Raw genomic sequence first — 25,117 nt, 5'->3', positions numbered from 1 at the left:
GAGGCAGATCTATGGGAGGTGGTTGGAGCAGGGTCTGTCTGATGTGGCTCAGCCCTGGTCTCTTCTCACACAGGTCACCTCTGAAACCCTCTGCTGCTGACGCCTCACCATACAAACCCAACAGAGCCCTTTATTTTGTCTGGTTCTTCTAATCTACCTGCCCTTCTCCTAAGCTGTCTGCTGTTTGCCACAGTCCCTGCTATTTAGTCTATCTGCATCTTGATTTCACTCCTGCTATTTTCCTGATGTTACCAGCCTGTTTTTACACATGGCTGTGAATAGTTTGTATAAAGATGGAACAAGTGGAGCGAAAAATGGTATAGTCACAAGGATGCTGCAAATAAAGTAGGAAGATCGTAGCTTTTTCTTTCATATATTCTTTCTGGCTTTTTCATCCTGTGGTGTGTTAATTTAGAAATAGGGTTGATTTTGGACGGTAAATGTTTAGAAATTGAAATTGAAATTATTTTTATGATATTTTGTCATATTGCTATTTGTGAGGAGTGGGGAAGTAGTCTTTCTGTTTCGGTTCCTCCTCTGCAAAATAACACTTTTACACTTCACAGATGATGAGGTAAATGTATTGCAGAGTGTGAAACACTTGGCTGCCCGTGGCTGAGGTCACAGGCAAATACCTGAGCAGAAGATGGATGGCATTCTGTGTCAGAAAACCTCTAGTGGCAAAGTGTACCCCACTTAGTTTGGGGGAGATTTTTTTTCTACTGGTGGTAATGATCAGATGTTTTTCATTGTGACAGCATGTTGTTCATTGTTCAAGATGGATGCTTACTGAATTATTTTGTGTGCTATACTCTCTGTGTCTCCATTGGATTGCTGGATTGGTCTCAGAGACAAACAGAGAAAAATAAATCTAAATTTTCTTCCTTTTTTATTTTCCTCTTTGGTGACATTTCTCTTTAAAGAGGAAAGATGGCTCTATGAAATACATCTGGATTAAGTAGTTATGAGATATTTGTGTAACATAATATCACTTTACTGGGTGTTTCTATTTAGTGAATAAAAAAGTTGGTAATTTTTATAATGGTCAAATAGAGCAGCTGTTTTGAAATCCAAACTGAATATTCATAAACTCTCTCCCTGCCTGATTTAACTGATTTGAGCTTTCAAAGTCTAATGTTTCCTTAGAAGTTGTGCTAGAATTGTAAGCAATAATCTTCCCATGTTCATAAAACATGCAAACACACATATGGTACATATAGAGGCATTTTCTTCATATTGGGTAGATTTTGTTGACAAAAAGAAAATAGATCATTCAACAGATATATAATCTGCTGTCTTCATTGTAGTTTTATAAGAGACACTGTTATAAAAATGAGTATGACATTTGCATTTCTGTTTAATTGCTCTGGAGTGAACATAAAAAGATAAGAGAGCCAAGAGAGCTTATTAAAACTGAAATGAGGGCAAGTGATAAAAGAATGATATTTTAGTAGTGCTGCAGTCAAATCTGACACTTTCCCCACAAAACCAATCTTATTCAGGGATTTTTTTGTGAGGAGAGAGGCTATAGGGATTATATAACAACTCTCTTCTCTTCTGAGCTACACTTGATATACAGGATCTCTTCATGCCTGTATTTTAACTTGAGGGCCTCAGTAGCCTTGGGGACATTGAAGAAAATGATGCGACTTTCTCTCTGCCCTGAAGTAGCTTCCTATTTTCTCTTTTTCTTTTCTTTTTGTTTTCTTTTTTTCTTTTTTTCCCTTTTTCTTTCCTGTGTCAGATTACACCATGCTGCATGCAGGGGCTCTCCACGGCACTCCTCATAGCAACATCTCTGAATTTCAACCCATCCAATGAGATTTTGTAATTGAGAGTAATGTTTGAAAGTATTGAAGCCATGTTTCATAGTCTGAAATTTCAAGTGTTGGGAAACACTAGTCTACACTGGACATGTAAATAAGTTAAATTCACAACGAAAAGTAAAGTATAATCATATAGCTAATAACTTACTTATAATGTAAGTACACAGAAAGGTAGAGTGAAAGGCATATAGTAATCATTAAAGTCAGGGACTTGCTACTTTTTGTTTTAATGACATAATCAAGGCAAAGAGAAAAATCAATTCCTTTATAAAAAAATTTGTAAAAATTCTCCTAGTTTTAAAACATTAAGTATCTATACATGAATGTGTATATGCTGCATGCTGCTGTAGGGACTTCCCTCTGCTTTTGAATATCAAAAACCATCTTGCTGGCTGAAACCATCACTGATATTTTTACTTGAGACTTGAGTCTAGCTGTGCAGGGAGCTACACCAGGGAAGTGTCTTGGAGGAATCTGTGTGCTGGAACAGGCAGCCTACCCCTCCTCTGCCTAGGCATTACTGAAGATTGTGGCAAAATTCTGCTTTGTCAACAGAATAAGCCCAGTTCTGCCAAGTGTTCAGCACAGCCTTCAGTCACAAAGTAATGATGAGCTGTCACTGAGTTGATACAGGAACAGAACTCCATTGCACAGCTTTTCCCCATCAAAAAAAAAAAAAAAAAATCAATTCTGTTCTCTGCAGGGAGATTCATAACTCCTGACATGAAGCTGTATTAGCTTGCGCAAAAATTGAGAAAATCTGCTCAAATAAATAAAATCCTCCCAAACCAGACTTGCTTTTATGTGGCTAATCTTGCTTCTCTGGAAATGATAGTTTACAAGAAATTTAAAAAGGAGGGACATTCCCCCAAAATTCAAGAGCTTTCTGGGACTATCTTATAGATAGTGACATAGCCTCAATTATTTCTAAACCAGTATAACCACTGGATATTGCTTTTCCTTCAAGTACACATCTTTTTTGGATAATTGTGTATGCTGATGCTCTGAAGGAAGAATACACAAAACCCCCACAATTTGCGGAATTATGTCATCCTACTAGTTTGTTTTAGGTCTGAGGAGGAATAAGGAACAACCAAATATTTTATTTCTACTGAAGCTTTATCTTGCTGTCACAGATAAAATTCATGTCCTGGTAGTACTTTCCAGTGCAAGTTTGGTTTTGGTTTGTTTGGTTTTTTACAGTTCCTGTGTTTACTGTGAAAGAATAATATCATTAGTATGCATTGTGAAATAGCTGAAAAACTAAAAAAAAACACATATGAATCCAGGAAAGCTATTCTCATATTCTCTGTTTTCCTATTAGTGTCTTTTACTGTGTGAAGGCAACTGGTTTTATAACTTCTTTATTTTAAAAACCAATAGACTGAGTTGTTTTCATGGTAAAGGGATCCTGGAGAAACTCTGATGCTTATCAGGGCTATCATACATCAAAATTGCTGGTTACCTTTATGTTGCAATATATTTGAATATATTTTTGAGTCCTGGCCTTCTATATAAAACTCCCATGTTTCAAATATTTTGACTTTAGGAGAAATGAGCTAATTCATTTTCTGATTCAAACATATATAAAACATAGAAAACTTCTATTTATCATTCCACTTTTAAAATGAAAGCATAGCTTTCATTTCTGAGGCAATTTACATTTCAATATACATATATGTATGCACTTAACTGTACTAGAGTCATTGGTATTTTGTGACATGTTCAAAAAATTATCTATTTAGAAAATGATTTAATAAAATAACAGAAAACTTGGTAACTTAATGTGAACCCTTAAAGATGGTGGAAATAAATTCTTAAGGGCCAAATATTCTATTGTCAACACATTTTATCATAACAATAACAGTATTGTCACTAACATCAATGAGCAGGAAATTGTAACATGGAAAAATCTGCCTCTGTAGATTGAAGTCTTTAGGGCTTCTGCTATTGTTCTTTATGGTATCAAGATTATCTCATACATTTCTACCTGCAGATGAAGGAAGCAGAACATAATATGAGGGCTTCAAAGTCATGTTTCTCAAACATTTGTGTCACTTGAGTGTCTTGTACAGTTTAAAAAAACCACTCTCCTTGGGTATTTTCTTTGGTGTACTATGGTTTGTGCTCTTAAAGACCTCAGCATTTCACTGTTGCTCTACATCTTTCAGAAACTGGAAATTGAAATATTTATGAGTTATTTTTATCCTCAAAATAAAAGACGAAAGGGAAAAATTATATATAAAGCATCAGTTTCTATATGGAGTGGCAGTTGCTGATGCATAATTACAATGGAAGATTTCCCATAACAATCTCTGTTAATAAAACAAACTCCTAAGTGACTCAGAAAGAAAAAGACCTTTCTGGCTTTTGTGTACTTTCAGTCCCTCCTCACAGTACAATTTTTTTGGTGACAGTTATAATTACTCTATCCTGAAATTTTATCTGGCATTTTTGGTAGTATTTTAGATTTTTTTTTTTGTGGTAGCTCCGAAATGGGTGAGCTTAGGAGATAAATATTTCTGTGTTTTGTTGGTTTTTTTTCTTGAAAACACAAAAAAAAGTTTTGAGAATATCTAGGATTTAAGGAATTTATATTGGTACATTATCTATATGCTTATAATTATTTATATACTGATGTAAATATAATGCTTACATGGTGTAGACAAAATTGTGGTTGAAATATATTAGAATGGGAGTAAAAATGGTAGGTAAAAGGAAACTAAAATTTCAGAGAAAACCTGGTAGAAGAAATACTGCTGTAAAACTCAAGTTTAAGAAAATATAAGTTGTATTTAAAATTTATAGGAAGATTCAGAAACTGATTAGATATTTTATGTGCATTTGCTTTGGATTATAGAAAGTTTCAGAAAATCCTTAGAAAACAGTATTACAGAATATGAAGCATTCAAAAGTAGTTATGATTACACTCACAAACTGACACATTTGCCACAACATGCTGTGATTTTGAAGTGTTTAGATTAAGTAGCAAAGAAAGGACAGTGAACACTTTATAAAAAAATAGAGAGAAACCTGATGGGATCTTTGCCAGGAAAGTGACTAAGTGAGCAGAGGAGAGCATTTATAAAGAGAGGCAAGGAAAGACCCAGCTAGGAAAACAAGGGATACTGGGAAGAAATCAGTAACTCGTCAAGAATGTTACCCTGCATGGTCTTTGAAAACTGGCTGATGGTCTCTGTTTTAAAATGAATCCCTGTCTGCTACCACACATGTAGAGCCAAATTAGTCACACTCTAGTGCCTAAAGATGATTGTGGAAAACACAAAGGCTCAGTGAGGGGTTAGAGAAGCAGAGATGGGTAACAAATCCCCATGACCTGTAAGCATAAAACCACCCAATCACTTGGAGATGCTCCCTCCTGGAAAGGCCTTCAGATTGAATAATGTGTGGGGCCTCCTATGGATGCAGAGAGGAAAAGCTTTTTTGTTTATGTAAAATTATTGCTAAATTATCTTTTGAAGTGATTCTGAGGATGCATTAATCTTATCTAGGAGAAGAACCAGAGATAGAGACACTAATGTGCAGGAAAGAAATGGAGTAGAATATAAAAGGCAAGAGGATAGTAGGGAAAGGAGATAAAATGCTGTTCAGTGTAAATATGCTCATGGTAAGTACTCTAGTTTGAGCTATATAATTTGTCCCATCTTCTCATTAAATGGCAGTTCAGTTCAGTTCAGTTCTCCCTGTGGGTGTGCTGCCTCCACTAAGCATGGCTTGGTGCATGCTCGTGAGCTTTGAGCTGGCCTGGCTGGGGAGCAGGGTAAGCTGTCTGAGGACCAGCAGCTGATGGGAACTGCAAACCTCATGTGCCAGTGCCAGCAGCTGGGGCAAGCAGTGCTCCTGGGCCAGCTCCTGGGATGAGAGGCTGAAGGCAGTGGCTGGAAGCACCCACACTGTTTGTGTATGTGTGTATTCCACTGGCTGGCTTCTACTCGATCAGTTGGAGGGGAGGCACTGGGCTGGGACAGCTCTGCAGTTCATTATTTCAGCAAGCACAGGGCATCTGTGTAGATAGGTGTGTGTGGGTATGTGTGGGTGTGTGTGTGCTCCGGTGTGTGTGTGTGTGTGTGAGTGTGAGAGCAGCCCTGTGAGCTCCTGTGTGTGTGTGTGTGTGTGTGTGTGTGTGTGTGTGTGTGTGTAAGAGAGCAGCCCTGTGACCACCTGTGTGTGTGTGTATGTGTGTGTGTGTGTGAGTGAGAGAGCAGCCCTGTGACCACCTGTGTGTGTGTGTGTGTGTGTGTGTGTGTGTGTGAGAGAGCAGCCCTGTGAGCTCCTGTGTGTGTGTGTCTGTCTGTGTGTGTGTGTGTGCTTGGAGCCCTGTGAGCTCCTGTGTGTGTGTGTGTGAGCAGCCCTGTGAGCTCCTGTGTGTGTGTGTGTGTGTGTGTGTGTGTGTAAGAGAGCAGCCCTGTGACCACCTGTGTGTGTGTGTCTGTGTGTGTGTGAGTGTGAGAGCAGCAGCCCTGTGAGCTCCTGTGTGTGTGTGTCTGTGTGTGTGTGAGAGAGCAGCCCTGTGACCACCTGTGTGTGTGCCTGGGTGTGTGTGTGTGTGTGAGAGCAGCCCTGTGAGCTCCTGTGTCTGTGTGTCTGTCTGTGTGTGTGTGTGTGCTTGGAGCCCTGTGAGCTCCTGTGTGTGTGTCTGGGTGTCTGTGTGTGTTCGTGAGCAGCCCTGTGAGCTCCTGTGTCTGTGTGTGTGTGTGTGTGTGAGTGAGAGCAGCCCTGTGTGTCTGTCTGTGTGTGTGTGTGTGTCTGGGTGTCTGTGTGTGTTTGTGAGCAGCCCTGTGAGCTCCTGTGTGTGTGTGTGTGTGTGTGTGTGTGTGTGTGTGTGTGTGTGTGTGTGTTTGTGTGTGTCTGGGTGTGTGTGTGTGTGTTTGTGAGCAGCCCTGTGAGCTCCTGTGTGTGTGTGTGTGTGTGTGTGTGTGTTTGTGCACCCACCTGTGGGTACCTGTGCTTAGCCCAGCTGCTGGATGAACCTGCAGCTTCTCCTCATCCCTCTGGCTTTAGCTTCACCTGACTCTAACATCAAGAGCATAAGCAGACGTCATGTTTCTGAACAAATGTCAAGAAAATAGCTATTTAATTCAAATTGCTCTGAATATTAAATGCTTGCAAATTAATTCATCCACATCATGAAAAATGTGACAAAGTGTTTAATCAATACAGGAATTCACAGGTTCTCTTTGTTCTTTCCCGATATGAAGAAAAAAAATGTGACTGAAATAGATTGCAGAAACAAAAATAGAAACCAGAAAATGTGGTACATAAATGACAATATAGGTTTTTTCTACTCATAAATAGTTTATATATTCATTCATTCTCTACGTATTGTAAAACTGGTGGCAGGGTTTTGAGCCAAAGTGTGTTTATAAATGGAATTGAACTTTTTTATATAGCTATTCCTATATTTAGATAGTGGGGAATTTGTGGGTGAAGCTAGGTGATAAAGAACAGCAGATGATTAAGGAACCAGCACCAGCCCAGCTGGAAGCTGTGTCCTGCTATAGGAGGAAGCAGGCAGACAAGCCAAAGTGGAGATTCTGCATCTCTGACAAATGAAGTGACTTTTCTATGAGTCCACCACCAAGAAAAAAATATGTCTGAGAGAGATGTGTCTCCTACTGTCCCTACTGCATCTGTAGTGAAAAGTGCTGTATAAAGACTCTGAACGTTAATGTTACATCATAGTCCAACTGAAAAAGAAGTGACTTTCAATTATCTGCAATGTATTTAAACTTGTTCAACTTACCTTTTTTGTTTGAGGTGTGAATTAAAATGTGTAAAGCAAACCTCATTTTCGTGAAATGAAAATAGCTTACACAAGCACACTTGATTTAGGTGGAATTATTCAAAGCTTCGTTGTAGAAAGCTCTCATACATTCATTTTGCTGCTGTTCATATGACTTTGGATTTTCATGTCTGCATGTTCTGGGTGATTCATGCTTCTGAGGATGACACGTAGCAGCAAGCTTGAAAGCTAAATCAAGAAATGAAAATATATAGCAATAGTGTCTGGCACCTGCCTGTGCCTTATCCTCACACTCTGTTTGTTTGGGCAGCCAAAACCTTTTCATTTGTCACATCAGAGTTGTTTACTTTGATGGTAGACAATAACATGGAACAAATAATAGTATAATTTCATATACTTGCTGAATACATACTGACCTCTGTCTCTGCTGAATTCTCAAATGTGTTGTGTTGTACTTAGGCTCAGTCACTGGAGATGGAAATGTGACATTAGGAGTGAAAGTCCATAGGTATTGGTTTTATGCTGAGGAAAAGAAAAAATAATTTGTTTGGGGATTCTGTAGAAGAAAGGAATTAATAATTCTTTAGCATGGAGTCTCAACTCATGCTTTGAAAGCCTTACAACAAAGAGTGTGTCCTTCTGGCTGTCCCAGCCTCTTCAATGAAATATTTCCAAAGATCCTCAAATAATGTTAACCTGAACTGGCTCATTCTTTTATCTTCTCTGGAAAGATGATTATTTTGTCCCCTCACTGTATGGACATAATGATGGTGTTTAGTACATTTAAGGGCAGAAATGCAAACTGGATAGAAGCTCTGGAGGCTGAACTGAGAACACTTTCAATGCTGGGCAGAGTTGGTAGCTCGAGTGGGTGAAGTCATTGCTTGCCCATGTTTGTCTTCAGGGATGCTGTTGATATGAATATAGTGCAAATACTGGTTTATATTGCCTGAGCTTCCATAGCTGTCATCTTCAGCTACTGCCTGAAGGGTGTCAGGAGCACATTTTAGAGCTTAAAATTTGAGTGAAATAAAAATATTTATTACATTGTTACCAATCACACTGAGACAATTTTGGAAACTGTTTTGAGGTAAAGCTTGTTGTAAAGCTGTGTTCATATGAACACAGTCAAAATGGTTAAAAGCTAAGTTTCCTGTGTCCTTTATGGTCCTCAAATGAAAGACAAATCGAAATCTTGTATATCGCTTTGTTTATTGATTTGTTCCTTCAAATCCTGCTGCCTTTGGAAATTCAGGACTTCCTTGGAGGTCTTCAGTCGTATAAATTTCATAAAAATTCTTGCACATTTCCAAATTTCTGCTTTAGTAGAAGCAGTAGCAACTTTTCCAAAGACTGACTTTTCTGCAGAAAGTTGCTGCTTTCTTTTGAGTTCTGGCTCAATCTGCTCACAGCAATGCTCTTACTGAGGTGTCCTACTACTGTCTTCCTTTTAATCCTGTGATTGTTAAGGAAGGCTGACTGGTATATGAATTGTTTCTTCTTAGGAAAGTAGGTGTAAAACAAGTGTAATTAAAACTGTAGGGGTTTGGGGTTTTCTTGGGGGGGGTTTTTTCAGTTTTTTGGGGGGAGAGGTTTGGGTTATTTGTTCCTTTGTTTAGTTTAGTTTAACAAATGTAGGAGTCATAATTCTAGGAATTATTTAGTTTTTTTAATTCAGAATTGTCATTAAATCCTATCAGAGAATTTTCAGGAGTCTGGAAAAGTGTCATCAGTATGTTAGGAAACAGACTTGAACCTACTAAATGTGATGATTTTTTTAGTGTATTCCCATTTTTACTGGGTAGATATGGGAAAGAGTTATGGAGAGATTTTTGAGGGAATCTTATTCATGTGCAAATGTCATTACTCTAATATCTATAATAAATGTTGTACTTGTTGAATATCTCGGTCCATATCTACTGTTAATGAGTAATTTTTCTATTCAGAAAATAACAGACTCATGCAGAGTTAGCAACAGGTAAATATCTAATCATTTGGAAACAAGACAGATACCTTCATGGGATATTCTTTATGCATTTGCTTGACAGCAGAACAGAAAACTAACTTAACATTTGAGACTGAATGACAGGATCTGTCTTTATCTGAGAACTGTGTGAGTTCATCAAGCAAAGAGAGGGAACAAGGGAGAACCTTTTAGCAGCACTGCATTTTCAATGTTTTCAGTTTTAGTACTATAAAAGAAGGCATTTGCAAAAGGGATGATTTGGTGATAAAGACATTCCAGTATTTGTTGACCTTCTGAGTCATCAGGATGTAGTAATACTCAATTGTTCCTGAGCACAGAAGCACAGCTGCTGGGGCAGGCTCCGTAAAGTCTGCATTTTTTCAGCCCTATTTTTTTTTTGTCCTTTTTACTTGGGAAAAGTATTTTATTTTGTTTAACGGTTCCCCTCCATGCCCTGTGGGTGAAAAACCACCTGAGAAAACAGATGTTTCATGAACAAAAATATAGACAACTTTGAAGAAAAGGACTTGGGGGTTCTGGTGAAAAGCAAGCTGAACATGAACAAGCCATGTACCCCTGCAACAAAAAAGGTGAATGATGAGCTGTGCTGTATTAGTATTGTCAGCACACCAAGGGAGGTGGCCTTTTCTCTTCACTCAGCACTGGTGAGACCACTAGAGCTCAGTGTCCAGTTCCAGACTCACTGGTGCAAGAGAAACATGGAGAGAGACCAATGAAGAAGCATGAAGATGATAAAGGAACTGGAGCATCTCTACTGTGACCACAGGCTGAGAGAGCTGGGACTCTTTCCCCTGGAGAAGGCACAGAGAATCTCACTGACAGATATACATTTCTGAAGGGAATGTGCCAGGACCATGGAGCCAGGCTCTTTTCAGTGTTGCCTGGTTACAGGACCAGAGACAATGGGCACAAACGGGAACACAGAATATTCCATTTGAACATCAGGAAACACTTTTCACCGTGAGAGCAACTGAACCCTGGAACAGGTTGCCCAGGAAGGTTGTGGAGTCTCCATCCTTGGCAATATTTAAAAGCAGTCTGAACACGCTCCTGGGCCACCAGATCTAAGTGACTCTCCTTGATCAGGGGGGTTGGACAAGATGACATCCAGAGTTCCCTTCTGAACTCAAACATTTTGTGATTCTGTGATTCTATAAATGAAAGAAATGGGAGGACTGATATGACTCTATTTCCTTGCAATTTTCGAAAGAAGTGCTTCTGCTATTCTGGCATATGGTGCTAAGTAAGGGTACAAAAATTACTCTTCTTCAGGATCCTTGGTTCCCAAGAAAAAGCAAGTGCCATCACCTCCTGTATTGAGGACAGACCATACCTAGAGGAATTTCATGCTCTGGTATTATCTCCCTACTGCAGTTTGTTGAAAGCTAAAGGGATTTTCATCTGTAAGGGTACACTTTTGAACAGCTCTTCATACTTCTGTCTCCTGTGGGAGTATACATTGATCTGCTGCAGTGAAAACGTTTAGTATCATTCTGACACATCTCCTTTGTAGCACTTTGTGACTCACTAGCCCAAAATTTCTTCACTAATGATCCTGGGAAGCCTTACTGAAATGAGGAGCTAATTTAGCACTAAATTTGTAACTAGCACTAAAATATCAACTATGCAATTAAATTCAGACTAGTGGCAATCCATATTTTACTCACCCTATATACCCTGTGAAGTACAATGCTTTTTTGGTTTACTACTATCCTTTTTAACTACCTCTAACATTTCTACCTTCAATCCATAAGTGCTATTCTCTGAATTTTTGATACCAAATATTTTAATAGAAAGTTATTTTTAAAATCAAAATTTTCTCATACTAAATAACATATAGGTATACTATAAATATGCTTTTAAAATTTTATAGTGTCTTTTTTGAATCATATACCTCTAGTATTATTTTTACAATCACTGGAATCCCCAACATACTCATATGACTGATTTATAGACACGTATGTATACACATATAGACACATTTTCTCTGTAAGAAATTTTTAACTTCAAATAAAATTTAGATTTAAATTCATATACTGTAGGAGTGCAGACAGAGTTACATTATAGGAATATTTTTGTATACCTGTACAGTAAGATTATGGATTTTTTTTCTTTTAATGTATCTGAAAGTAAGATTTAATGTGAAAGAAAATGTTTGATAGGGAAATTAGTGAAATTAGTTAATTTTATGTAATTTTGCCTTCCATGTAATTGCCAGTACAAGTTCATAATTAAGGTTATTACAATAATTTTTGAGTATTTTTTACTAAGAAAGCAAAATTTTATTAAAATATGGAAATCAATATCAGAATGATTCCAGTTCTTATAAAGAAATGTTTCACTTTGACTTTAAAAAAGACAGAGATCATACAGAAAAATCAGTAACATAAACATTTACACCTTTTTTTCTAGTTTACCCAAAAAAAAAGAAGCCTTAAGGTATTATAAGGATGAGAAAATTAAATTCCTTTTGTAAAGTCTAATTTAATTTAGTTTATATTTTTCAGAACATCAATAAAAGCCCTTTCATATCAGTCACTAGCTCCCTCTTACACGAGGAAAGCATTATTCTAGTGCATTTAGACTTTGCATTTTGACATTCTCTTTTGACAGGTTTGGAGTGAAGGGGAAACTCAGGATGGCAGTGTGTACCACTTGTGTCAGAAAAAGATAAAATGTGAAGGTTTGGCTTCCAAGGATGGAAGCAGGGATTAAAACTAAACAATATTTCCTGGTGTGTCTAATTCAAACCCATTGGAACAAGTATCTTGTAGAGTATTGATATTCAAATAGTGCTGGAGGCTCCTGTGCACTGGGTTATTTCATAGTGTCATGCACATAATTAGGTGACCCTTGAGAGAAGAAATCTGTGCTTATGTAATTCAATTGAGGTCAAAAGCAGTTTCCAAACTGGGTTGGCCCCCCAGGGTATGGAAGCAGGAGATAATTTCTAAGGCACAGAGGAAAATTCCAGCTGGCTTCTGTCCATCTCCCTCCGCTTTTCTTCTCTTTTCCCCATGCCTGAAGCACTGCCCCAGCACTTGCAGCTCTGCTGGCTCTGGAAGCTTTGTGGAAAAGGCAATCTGTGATCCTAGATATCAGAACCAGTGAGTGTGGGAGTCAGCCATTCCAGAGCCTGGGGAAAAAAAACCAAACCCAAATAGCAAACAAAACCCAAATCCAATAAAAGGGAATCCTGCATATAAAGTTTGTGAACTGCTGTCCTGCATGAATGCTCCAGAAGCCCCTGGGGGGCAGTGACCTGCTGGGGCATCGGATCCTGCCACCAAGGGGACCCCAGAGCACGAGAGTAATCCTGGCTGCCCCAAGGTGCCCTGGCCTTCCTCCCTCACCACGTGCCCAAGGCCTCAGGGGTGTCCTCAGAAAACCCTGCTGCTATGTAGAGGCTTTAAAAATTTTTGTGTGAAAGTTTAAAAGCTCACAAAGAGCCTTTGGAGCCACAGGCCAGGAGCACGAGTAGATTATCAATAATGTGGTTTTGTTTCTGTCTTGAATGAATTCTTTGCTCTCCGCTTTCAGGCATCCAAATAACTGTAACAGAAGTTACTTGGACTGAAAAAGGACAAAATTGTGTCTGCAAAATCATGAAAAAAAATAATTAATGATGTCAACAAAAGCTTTCCCCAGAAATGCAGCGAACCATTTTTCGAAAGTGAATATGTACACCACTGGCTAAGTTCTCTTATTAAAATTTAAAATAAAACTGCAAAAAAAAAAAAAGATTTTTGTCAGACTTTCTTTTAAATCTCCAGTTCTGAAGGAGTTGGAAATAAAGTTACTTTTCCAACTCAGTTGGAAATAAAGATACTTCTCAACTCTGTATGATGAAGAGAAACATAAGAGAGATTTTCTGGCTTCCTGTTTGCTCTCTAGCTTGTTTACTCTGTAAGTAGCATAATGGCAAAGCATTGGAGTGGACAAGTAACAGGAAGAGTCCCACTTTCCCTTCTGTCACGAATAGGGATGATGAGTGATGCTGCCTCGACAGTACTGAGCTCTGTGAACCATCATGAGCTCTCTCTGATGAGCCTGGAGACAGACAATTATCAGAGGTCTTTTTCTGAGAAGAAAAAAGTAGTTTTGTAAGCATAAACCCATCTGGCCCATTTCAGATATGTATTTATACAGAAACCATGCTTTAAGTACTTAATTCTCAAAGCAACTCCTTTAAATGTAGATGGGAATATTGTAAAAGCTAAAGCTTAGAGAAGATACTCTTAGTGTGTGTGTGTTCTCTTGTCAGCTTTCCCCCTTGAGTCTCCTCCTTTTCTCTCTAAAAAGTTACCTGTTCATTTAACTTTAAGATAAATTTGATTTAAATGGCTTTGGTGTCTTAAATAAAAAACACCAAACAGCTCATTATTATTGTATTTTGTACTTTAAGATCTCATTATTTTAGCACTTGAAAACCTATTGAATAACAGATGAAAATGAAAACCTTCACTTATATATGCAAAAAAGTTCTTGCTAACTTTATATTTGTGAACATTTGGGACTGGTCAGATTAGGGATAAATTAATTCAATAATTTGTCACCTCTTCTTATCACCATATTCAGCAAAAAGTAAAGGCAAACAAACAAAAGAAATGTCCAAAAAATATCATGTGATAAGTGAGTTAAAACGCAGTTTGGGGAAATATATTTTGGGGAAAAGAATCCCTAAATAACATAAAAAACCCAACTCCAGTAAAAGGGAATCCTGCATATGAAGTTTCTGAACTGCTGTCCTGAATGAATGCTCCAGAAGCCACTGGGGGGGCTGTGACCTGCTGGGGCTAACTGGCCTACACCAATTTTTAGAATTCCTTAAACTCGTGTTGTAGGGTTTTTCTTTTGTTTTATTTGCTACTTATCTGGTCCCTCAAGTGAGAGACATAGGGAAAACTTTTTTACTTCTAACACATGAGCATTTTCTACCCTCTGCCGTATGTGCATGCTCCAGACGGCTCTGCTGCCACATTTTCTGTGCCTGAGAGGTTTGACATCTACTGTATCCTTCATGCTCTAGCTGTAACCAGCAAACTCAGCCCCTCTTTCTTCTTCTTCTTCTCCTTCTCCTTCTCCTTCTTCTCCTTCTGCTTCTTCTTCTTCTCCTTCTGCTTCTTCTTCTTCTTCTCCTTCTCCTTCTGCTTCTTCTTCTTCTCCTTCTCCTTCCCCTTCTGCTTCTTCTTCTCCTTCTACTTCTGCTTCTTCTTCTGCTTCTTCTGCTTCTTCTTCTTTTCCTTCTTCTGCTTCTTCTCCTTCTTCTTCTTCTGCTACTTCTGCTTCTTCTCCTTCTTGTTGTTGTTGTTGTTGTTGTTCTTCTTCTTCTTCTTCTTCTTCATTCCTACCTGGGGACTTTTAAATTTTCTTTTTCTCTTTCTGTACTGTGAGCCCATTATCTTGGTTTTCTTACCTCATACTCTTTGTGTTGCTCTGCTTCCTGTACCTGCCTCTTTGAGTTTTGTTTCATCCCAACAGCCTTGGTTTGTGACACAGAGCATGAGATGAGTCAGACTGACAGTACAGTTAGTATTTAGAATTGAAATAAGGAAGTCTGTGTCACCAGTGGGTATGTGGAATTGTAGGGTTTTTTTGATAATGTTTTGAGCTTTTGAAAGAAAATTCTGTTGGGGAGCTCAGCTGACAAAAATCCACCCAAAATTTTTCAGTACTTTGTATCTAACAGTTTAGAAATATCCACTTCAAACAATGAATTTAAACATTCTGAAATATTTCCAAAATTCTTCTCTTATGGAGCAGGAAGCCTTAGCAGCATCTGCTAAAGGATCTGCTGTTGCGATGGAAACTTGGATGTGCCTCAGACAAAATTCTGTCTCTGGCAATTGACACTGTCACTGTTGCAGAACAGAGTTCTTTAGTGGATCAAAACATTTAATCATAATTTTTGCAAAATTTACTCCGAATACTGAAGGATGCCTATGCAAAAATTTTACTAACCTTGCTTCTTCAGAGACTGGGAAGACAGTAAAGTGTCCTCCCTTTTTTTTCCCCTGCCATGTTCTCCTAGAAATATTTAAATAATGAGATTCAGTAATATGAACTAAACATGATGCTTAAACATAGGAACAAGGAAGGAATTAAAGAGAATATTTAAATGTGAAAATTGTATAGTCAAACAGCTCCCTATATACTGCTCCCTGTCATCTGATAAGAGGACATTCCCATCTAGTTAGTTTACTCTTAAACCTCAGAGTTTGATGAATTGTTCAGAACCTGTTTCCAGGGGATGATTCTCCCAAGGAAAAAAAGAAAGGCAAAAAAGCATTTTACGAATTTGGAAAAGCAGAATTAAGTGACCTTTTGTGATATTTTCAAGACACATGATAAAAATCCAAATGAATAAAATATTCCAAGTAACAACTTAATGGAGAAATTACATAATTTACACTAATGAAAAAATATTCTTTAAAAAGTGAGTGATTTTCAATTGCATATACAGGTAAGAATGGGAATTGGCTCTTTACCAGCTTAAATGCAGCAAGAGGGATCCATATTCAGTGGATCCTATCTTTGACTTGCATAAAGCTTAAACAACCTTATTTGCTTTATACAGCCAGTTTCTCAAACATGGTAACAAATTATACTTCTTCATTATAAGGAAATAATTTTGTGTTGGATTGCCTTACAAGTCCATGAATTAGATCAACAGCTAAGGGTCATTCTGTTTAAAAATTTATGTTTCTAACGCTATTCTCTAATTTGATAGTTACTTACAGGGTTGCATTTTCTGTAGAAAACTGGACTCTAGTGTTTTGTAAATTAAGTTTTCCTCTTCTTTATCCCAAAGTATTTCTATTCCCTCTTATTGAACAGAAAAAGGAAACAGATATCAAGAAATTGATCTTTGAGATTCTGCCATGTCTGATACACACAAGTCCATTATAAATAAGCAATCAGCTCATAGAGGATGAGAATGGTGATAGGGAGGTGAATCTTTCCTCAGTGCTCTCTGCAGGATCCTTTGTCAGCAGACCAGGGGTAGAATGCATTTACAGAACAGTAGGAGAGAAATCCTACACCATCACAGTGTGTTCCTGGGGAGTAGTCAACTTTATTCACTCATTTGCTTCCCACCTGGAAACTCAAATTAAAAAAAAAAAAATTCAAGCAGTTTTGTCTTTTTGTCCGATTGAATCACACAGTGGAATGTGGGAAGGCAGACAAGGTTCCCTCGTGTCTGCCTACCTTGCTTATCAACACCCAGAAGCAGATGTAGCAACAAGTTTCAGGAGAGAACACAAGCTCATGAAGTCTGTAGGTAATGCAGAACATTTTGTCCTGGGAGTATGGGCACTGAAGGCTATGGTCAACAAACTGGCAGTGTCTTAGATTGAAACATCCTTTATTCTATAATTAATCACAGGATTAATTTTTATTAACATCTGTAAAATGTTGCCACTTCCGTTTTAAGGCATACTCAGTGCTGATGAATATGTGGTTCTTGGTGTTTTACTCGAGTTCCAATTTATTAGACTTTTCTTTCTATTTTTATTGCATTACAGGAACTCAACTTACTGTATGAAAGTGTCCATTTCGCTGACGGTGGGTGAAAATGACACCGGGCTCTGCTACAATTCAAAGATGAAATATTTTGAAAAAGCTGAACTTAGCAAAAGCAAGGAAATCTCATGTCCTGAAATTGAAGATTTTTTATTTCCATTTAGGGAGCCCTGAAATTCTGTGGTATAAGGTAAGGAATGCAAGAGATTTATACCTTCAAATGTGTATTATGCAATGTTCTTATGATTCTCTTGACCTAAGTGTGTTATGAAGCTTGGGTTGTTTTTAATTTTGTCAAGAAAACACAACAGAACCAATGGTAGAAAAGAATTAACTAATTGAGAAATTAAAATGCTTTCTTTACTAAACTGTATGGGAAATCTATGTCTGCTTTACCTGAATAAACAGCTTAATTTTACAGCATAAAATTTAGCATATGCTACCAAAATTTTTGTACATATATGCTTAAAGTTATATTTGCAAATATAATTTCATTTTTTTTATCAATAACTTTACTTCAATATTGGGTTATGCTTTCTAGATCATTACTTAAGGGCCAAGTTCTTGCAAGTAGTGTTTCCTGTGGGCAGTGCAGTAAAATTAATTATGGTATACAAGACTGTGCTACCTAAAATTTAAAATTTTGTGGCCTGGAATGATAATGTCCAAATTAACTGATAGCATATCTAAGATAGGAGAAGTGTAGCCAACTATTTTCTTATTCTCATCTTGGATTTTGTGTCTTTAATAAAATACTTTTTTATATTAAGAATGCATCTTTTCTAGGTGAGAGAACAGAGAGCTTTGATTCTAAGATTGTTTTAGGAAGAGATATATAGCATGCTTATTTCTCCTCATTCTCATCTTCTGCTTCTCTACATTTTTTAATTATAATGTTTTTTAAAATTTGAATTAAAAAAAATATTGTCCCCTGCAGCTTGAGCTACTGGCAATATAAAAGTCATAGATTGCAGACATAGGTTTAATGCTAAATAAGTAAATTAAATATGAGCAAGTCAGCAAACCAATATCAAAAAAAAAAACCACCAAAGGAATCAACTCCCTTTTCTAGCCAGAGGCATAAATATCAAGTCTGGTGATAAAATTAGTTTTAACCAACATCTAAATGGGCTGGATTTTTACATGTTTAGTTTATATACATTTATATCTGGCCTGGGCTCTTGCCTAGCCAACTTTGGGCAGCATTGTCCACAGTGATCCATTTTAAGTGTAAGAACACAATCCCTGAAGTTTTATATTCTCTTTAAACAGGAATGCAAGTCAAAGACATGGAGATCGAGTATTGTGTTTAAAAAGGACACTCTAGTCATTCGGGAAGTTAGAGAGGATGACATTGGAAATTACACCTGTGAGCTAAAATATGGATTCTTTGTTGTCAGAAGAACTACAGAGTTGACAGTTACAGGTAATTACAGGCTTTTTCTATCTCTTATATTTAGGAAAAAACCACTGAATATTGTGGTTCAAGTTGTGTGGGTTTGAGTTGTACCATTTGCACACATCTTTGCTGCGTGCCCAGGTATGAATGGTTGATACATTAAAACTGTCCTGAATACTTCACAGTGGTATCTGTAATACCGTAATACCTAGGCAAGTCTGAGTTTTGTTCTGTTTGAAAAGCTTGTGGGCAGCTAGCTCTTTTTTTTTTTTTAGTGGAAAGTGTGGTCAAGGAACAGGTAGATTCAGAAACCATGTCCTCTTACAGAAAAAAAAAATGTCTATCATATTCTGTCATGTTATTAAATTACTCGGGACATAAAAAAAGCTGTAGCTATAACTCCATGGTACAAGCTCTAATTGTCTTTGGACATGAGAACAGCTGTAGCCACAACCAAAGAGCAGTAGCTCTGTCCCAGTGAGACCAGTTCAAGTGTTGAGCAGTGCATGATGAGGGACAGGAGCATTTTTCCCCTGTTATTCACTCCGTACTTTCTCTAGTTTATAGTTCAAGAACTTCCTGATCTCAATCATCATGCACTGTAGTTACCAATTAATCTATTTTTCATTAGTCTGATTATTTTTTTAATCCATTTAGTCTTGGCTTTGAAAACATTTTGAAGTATTAAGAGTCACATAGTAATTATGTAACATGAATAAACTCTATTATTCAGCAAACAAATGCATTTAATATAACCTGCTTTTAAAACTACCACATCAATATTTAAAATCTATTATGAATGAAAGCAAAATATATGCTGGAATAGTAGCATCCACAGCAGCAGAACAATGTGAAGAATGGTCCACTGAATTTTCAATTCTTCATCAGACCTCTAACCTCCATTTTACAATTATGTAAAACATAGAGCTGAACATACATGTAAGGTAAAAAATGGGCTTTTACAATTATAGGATTACAATGGTAGGCAGGGTGCATCGTGATCTATGTAATGCTGTGTAGTTCCATGATATATTTCCTAAAAGAAGGCAGAATGAGGATTTTCCTGGCAAATTCGAGGTGAACTAGATCCATATGGTTGACAAAGAGGCTTGTGGGTAGAAGTTCTTGCACCTTCAAAATATCTAGTAAACCAAGAAAAGTCATCCAGAATAATTATGTGGGTTGCTCTTAATCCTTTTTTTTGTATATAATATATAAATCTAAAGCACAGCAGCAACTTGTAACACACTTATGTTAAGCATTATGTTGAATTGCAACAGTTTTCTTTAATGGTAAAAAGTTTGTTTTCTCATTCACTGTAACCCATTTTCCCTCCACATGAACAGAAATTATGGTCAATTAGGGAATGCAATTTTTCACTGTGGGATATGTCTGGAAATCATATTGTTTGTGTTGTTTTGGGAGATTCAAGTAATCAATAATATTTATTTAAACTCAATAACCAGGATCTCTTTGTTGTTGTACAACATTGATTTGTTTGGTCAGTACAGATAGGCAATTACTGTCAAGTGATTAACCTCACAATAAACATCCATATATTCTGTTTGATTGACTCTGATATAAAGAAAGCAGAGAAAGATTCTTCAAGTGTGTGATTTATACCAGAATAATGTCAATTATCTTTTGCAATATTTGGTACCTGGATTTCAAAAGTACATATTTACTGTATTTTTAAGTTATGCCTTCTGTCCTTTTGGTTGGTGCTCCACTGCACAGCAGTATTTCAACAGGCTCAGACTGACAGAAAAGAAAAAGAAAAAAAGCATTGGAAGCATATTCATGTTACTATTTGTAGGAATAGTTTTTAAAAAATGTAATTCATCACTTGTAGTGTAGGTAGGAGTTCAGTATTTAATGTTTAACTAGACAAAGACAGAAAGAGAGGCTGATTTTGATGTGCTAAAAATGAATGAATTCATAGGGAGGGAACCATTCAATTTCCACCTCTGCAAACCCCAGCAGATTTAAGGACAACCTCCAAATTAGTAAACCCCATATAATCTTTATAATATTATGTGAATAAACAGAACAAGCAGATAGATTTAGTCATAGTACTAATTTTTTTACACCTGTTCCTTACTACCTCTTCTCTCTGGGCAACTGTGGACAGTCACCATTTAAGGACTCCCTTCCTTTCTCCCACACAATGTGTTTTGTCAGAATTGCTGTCTCCTTTAGGGAAACCTGCTGCTTTTACAGACCATTAACTATGGATGCAATTATAAACATGTTATTTTCAATATTGGTGTTGTATATTCTTGTTATAACCTCTGTGCTTTAGACCTTAAATATCTGTGTACCTCATAGTGAAACATGGAAGGGCTCATATTCTGATTTATCATTAAAGATGAAAAATAAGAAGGGAATCCACACATTTAGAAAAAGATCAAACTCACTTAATAGGCAGTATCCATCTCATCTAAGTATAACAGTTGAAAACCCCTAAGCCATGGAAAAAATATCATTTCCTTTCTGTTTAAAAAATGAGAAAAGAAATTGCCCCTTTTAAGCTTAAATTATAAGTACTCAATGTCACCTTGGGTACAACTTTATAATACACCTTTAGAGTAACAACTATTTCATGGCTTACTTTTTCTTTTTTGTTTGTTGTTTTGGGGTTTTTTTGCTTAGTTTTTTTTCTTCTTTGATCTTAATGGAAACTTTTTCAAATTTTTTGAAGATGTGTATCTCACACTGAAAAAATATAAGTGATTTGAATCAATTTCTTTATTGTTCTGAGATGAGACCTAGAAATTCTCTGTTTTGCAAAACAATATATACTGATTATACTGATTGTTTTAGCTTGTAATTAATCAAAATATTCACATAAAAAGCATAATTGGTAGGCTTTTTGGGTTTTGGTTATGCAATTACACATTCCATAATGTCCTGCAATGTACAAAGGAATATATACGTGGAATTTTATACGTGGAATTTTAATTAAGGCATTCCTGCTGTCTCTGACATAATTAATTAAGAATGTTTTGAGTGTTGGGAAAGAAGCCTATTAGGAAAGTACAGTATTAATTTATTCATGGTGCACAACATGGGTCAAAAATACTTTCCTTCAGTGATTTATTTTATTTAAATATGAGGTTTAACAATTTTTATTTTTTTTTTAATCTATAGTACTAAGTCATTTGTATGCTCTTTTTGTCATTTGTATGCTCTAAGTCACTTGCAAACTCTTTCTGCTTTTGAAGGGTTTCCTTCAGGTCAAATGATGTCCAGCCTGTGTCAGAAAGAATATACCCATTCCCACTGCAATAACATATCGTTCTCCACCATGAACATCATAAAACAAACAGACCCTATCATACTTGCAGTTGGAATTTTACTTTTTCTGTTTTAGTTTTAAATATTAGAACACTTTTTTCTATTCTGTCAGAAGTAAGAAAACCTTATACCTTGCAGATGGAACCAGAGCTAATCAGTAGGTCCTTAATCCTGAAACCTTTCCTCAGAGATACACTTTGTTTTCTTTGTTCAGTGATTAGACCCTGAGAAGTTCCCTTGGAAACAACTCCTGCTGGAAGGAGCACAATTTTAGATTTACAGATTCCAACATGTTTACAATCAAGCTATAGGAATAATAAATTGTCAGAGTAATTTTTTTGCTATTATTTAAATTTTTCTGTCTTCAACCCATGACTTTTTTCATCTCTAGGTTTTTTTAGGCAATAAAAAAAGGAATGCATTTTTTCTCATTCAGTTATGCTATAGTATATTCAGTATGCTGTAGTATATTCAGTTATGCTGTAGTCAACTCTTAGTGCTGTTAAAAGTTTGGGTCATATCGAATAAGCTTTGTCTCTTTTGCTTTCTGACAGATTTAGTCCTCATTAGCATAATGGGAAATCTTAAATGACTACATGTATGTATGTATTTTTAGAGATTAAAAGATCACTGTGAAAATAAATAGTATGAAGAAATAATTATAATTAAATTATATACCTAGCCTCACAGCTCAAAACATGTGAATCTTTTATATACAGCTAGCCACCATATATTGTGAATAAAAAAAAACCAAAAAAAAATCCTGAAGAGGACACACATGCACACATACTTTGAAGGTTATAGCCTGCTCTTAGTGGTCTGTGTTTTAACTGTGTAAGACAAAATGTTCACTATTTTTTCCCCAAAAAGTTGGCTTCAATTTCTTCCAGGTGTGCTGCTCTTTCACATTCAATTCACATTCAGAATGCAGAGAGGTGCTGCCATTAGGATGTTCCTCTTTATTTTTAGCAGGTGCTAGGTGAGAAAAGTATTAAAGAACAAAGAGAGTTGTTTTCCAAGCATTTAGAGATTTAGCACAGACTCTGCTTGGTTTCTGAAGTTATTGACTGGTATGAACCATATTGAATGTACCCAGTGACTACTTGATTCAGCTGATCCCATAATTATCAGAGCTGATGTTCATTCCTTTCGTTCATCATTAATTTAATTCAATTCCAGAACATACTCAGATAGAAGTTCTATTTACCATTATTCTGTGCGAAGACTAATAAAATATAAAGCAAACAATAGACTCATTATGAAAGCAGCATGTTCAAAATACTAACCTAGCATTTTAAAATGCATAAAATCCTGTAGGTTTACACAGTTATGGCTGAAGAGTAGGATGATTTTTTTTTTTGTAAATTAGAAATGAGTGATTTGCAATCATTTTAATGCACCTGAAAACAAGGATCTAAATTAATTTCCTGTGTGTATTTGAGCAATAATAATCAAAACATTATGTTGATGTTGGATAAAATGTTCTCTATAAATGTTCCTTTTTTCATATTTATTGTAAATGGGGTTAGAGGATCATTCAAAAACAGGCTTATATGAAAACAGCAATGACCAAAGCTTTATGTATTTTACTTCAAAGGAAGTGAAGATGATGTCATGTACTCTGTGTTATAAATTGCATTGATAAATTAGAAAATCAGCTTCAGCATTTTGGCAAAGAGATGCAAAAGTTAAAGTGAGAAAAAATTCCAGATTTTCAACCTTGCTGCTGGTGACCTTTTGACATTTCTTCCTTTGTCTTCCTATGCTGCTCACAAAGACCAGTTTTAATTATTAGAGATTACTCATATCATAATTAGGGTAGAGAGAAGATCCTCCAGAAAGTAATTCAAAGAAGTAGGCAAAGCAGGGTGGTCAGATGAATAAAGACCTGATGAATAATTTGTTCCTGTTGGGTGATGTGTTTATGTGCTCATCATTCTGGACAATGTCCTATTTCATGCACAGGATACTGCTCTCTTTCTGTTATTTACCAAAAGTCCTCCAGGATGTGGCCACTAGTAGTTGATGATGTAGTCATGATTTCTGCTGGAGCCCTGTACTCCCTGTGGACAATACAGTGACAACAAAAGTGAGGGGGATATTTCAATAATTGGTAAGAAATAGAAGAAATCTTAGTCCACAATCACAATGAAGAATTCCACTTAAATTAAAAAAATTAGATATTATGCAAGAGGTGCAGTGCATTACCACGCATACTGTTGTTAAATTTACAACAATTTTGCTTATTTCAAAGTGTTATTATAAACCTGATATATTTTTTAATTTATACTACTTTTTTCCTGAAGATTTTTTTTTCTTCAACTTTGGCTTTGTGTGTAAGATTAAAGACTAATGTAAAATAATAAGTCCAAAAAAGTTGGTTTTCTACATCAGGTGAGGGGAAAAAAATAGAGAAATGACATTTCCAAAATAGAAGTTTATTTGTGTGAGTCAATTTCCCTTTCTTCATGAGTCATAGGAGAATACTGAAATAAAAACAATGTGAATGTATGTTGTTACCAGGATCATTGTTTCAGTTTAGTGTAGTGAAGTTGTTAAGATGAATTCTACAGAGAGAAAGAATTTGCAGACAAAAGTTTATCACAAAAAAGTGCTAGTGACTACTAAAGATATAAAAGACTTATAAACTTGTAGTTTAATAATATCTCACAAAATTAAATAAATCTGTTGTTAAGGCACCCAAGATGCTTGTTAAACAACCTTTGAAAAAGTAGATAAATTACACTGAATGTTAATGTTTCACGTTATTGCTATGGGATCAGAAGACTTCATTTTACTTTTACATTCCCCTAGAGTACGTTAAATCCACCTATACTGTCCTAACTAAACATTTGTCATTTCCAAAGCTTTTCTTATACTGCTTTAGATAATTTATATGTACAGTGGAGTCTTCCAGGATGGTACTTTAATAAACCAGAGTATAAAATGTACCAGTACAATAGCATAAGGACCTTGTATTGCCCCCATCCTAAAAACAATCTGTATACATTCTTAAAAACAGTCTATACACAATTAGACTGACTGAATATTTAGGTTTAAAGTGGAGACAATTTTTCCAATGCCTTCAGTGTCTTTTAAATGGCTTAGGCAAGTTCTAATCTCAGAGCTACTAAGCAAAATTATATTGGTAATACATATGTTTAAAGAGAAATTCCAGACAATACGTGTACCTGAAATCATTGCAATTGTTTTTAGAAGCAGGAAATTTTTGTTTGCAGAAGAAAAGGAAAGACACCTCATTTTGACTGCAGCAATATCACATGGGGAAATGTGTGTTAATAGAATAGTAGCCTCAAAAT

The 25,117-nt window shown here is 36.3% G+C and overlaps 1 protein-coding gene across 1 annotated transcript in view; it reads left to right on the top strand.

Moving 5' to 3' along the window:
• Window positions 1–25,117, top strand: part of IL1RAPL1 (interleukin 1 receptor accessory protein like 1) — a 682,112-nt gene that overhangs the window by 405,010 nt on the left and 251,985 nt on the right. Inside the window, 3 exon segments of the mRNA XM_036393685.2 lie at window positions 17,104–17,269; window positions 17,271–17,291; window positions 18,374–18,527. Coding sequence (XP_036249578.1) covers window positions 17,104–17,269; window positions 17,271–17,291; window positions 18,374–18,527 — 341 coding nt within the window.

Source organism: Molothrus ater, chromosome 2, assembly GCF_012460135.2.
Source record: "Molothrus ater isolate BHLD 08-10-18 breed brown headed cowbird chromosome 2, BPBGC_Mater_1.1, whole genome shotgun sequence".
Classification (NCBI taxonomy): domain Eukaryota; kingdom Metazoa; phylum Chordata; class Aves; order Passeriformes; family Icteridae; genus Molothrus; species Molothrus ater.
Note: the sequence above shows the minus strand (reverse complement) of the source record. Positions and strands in the feature narration are given on the sequence as shown.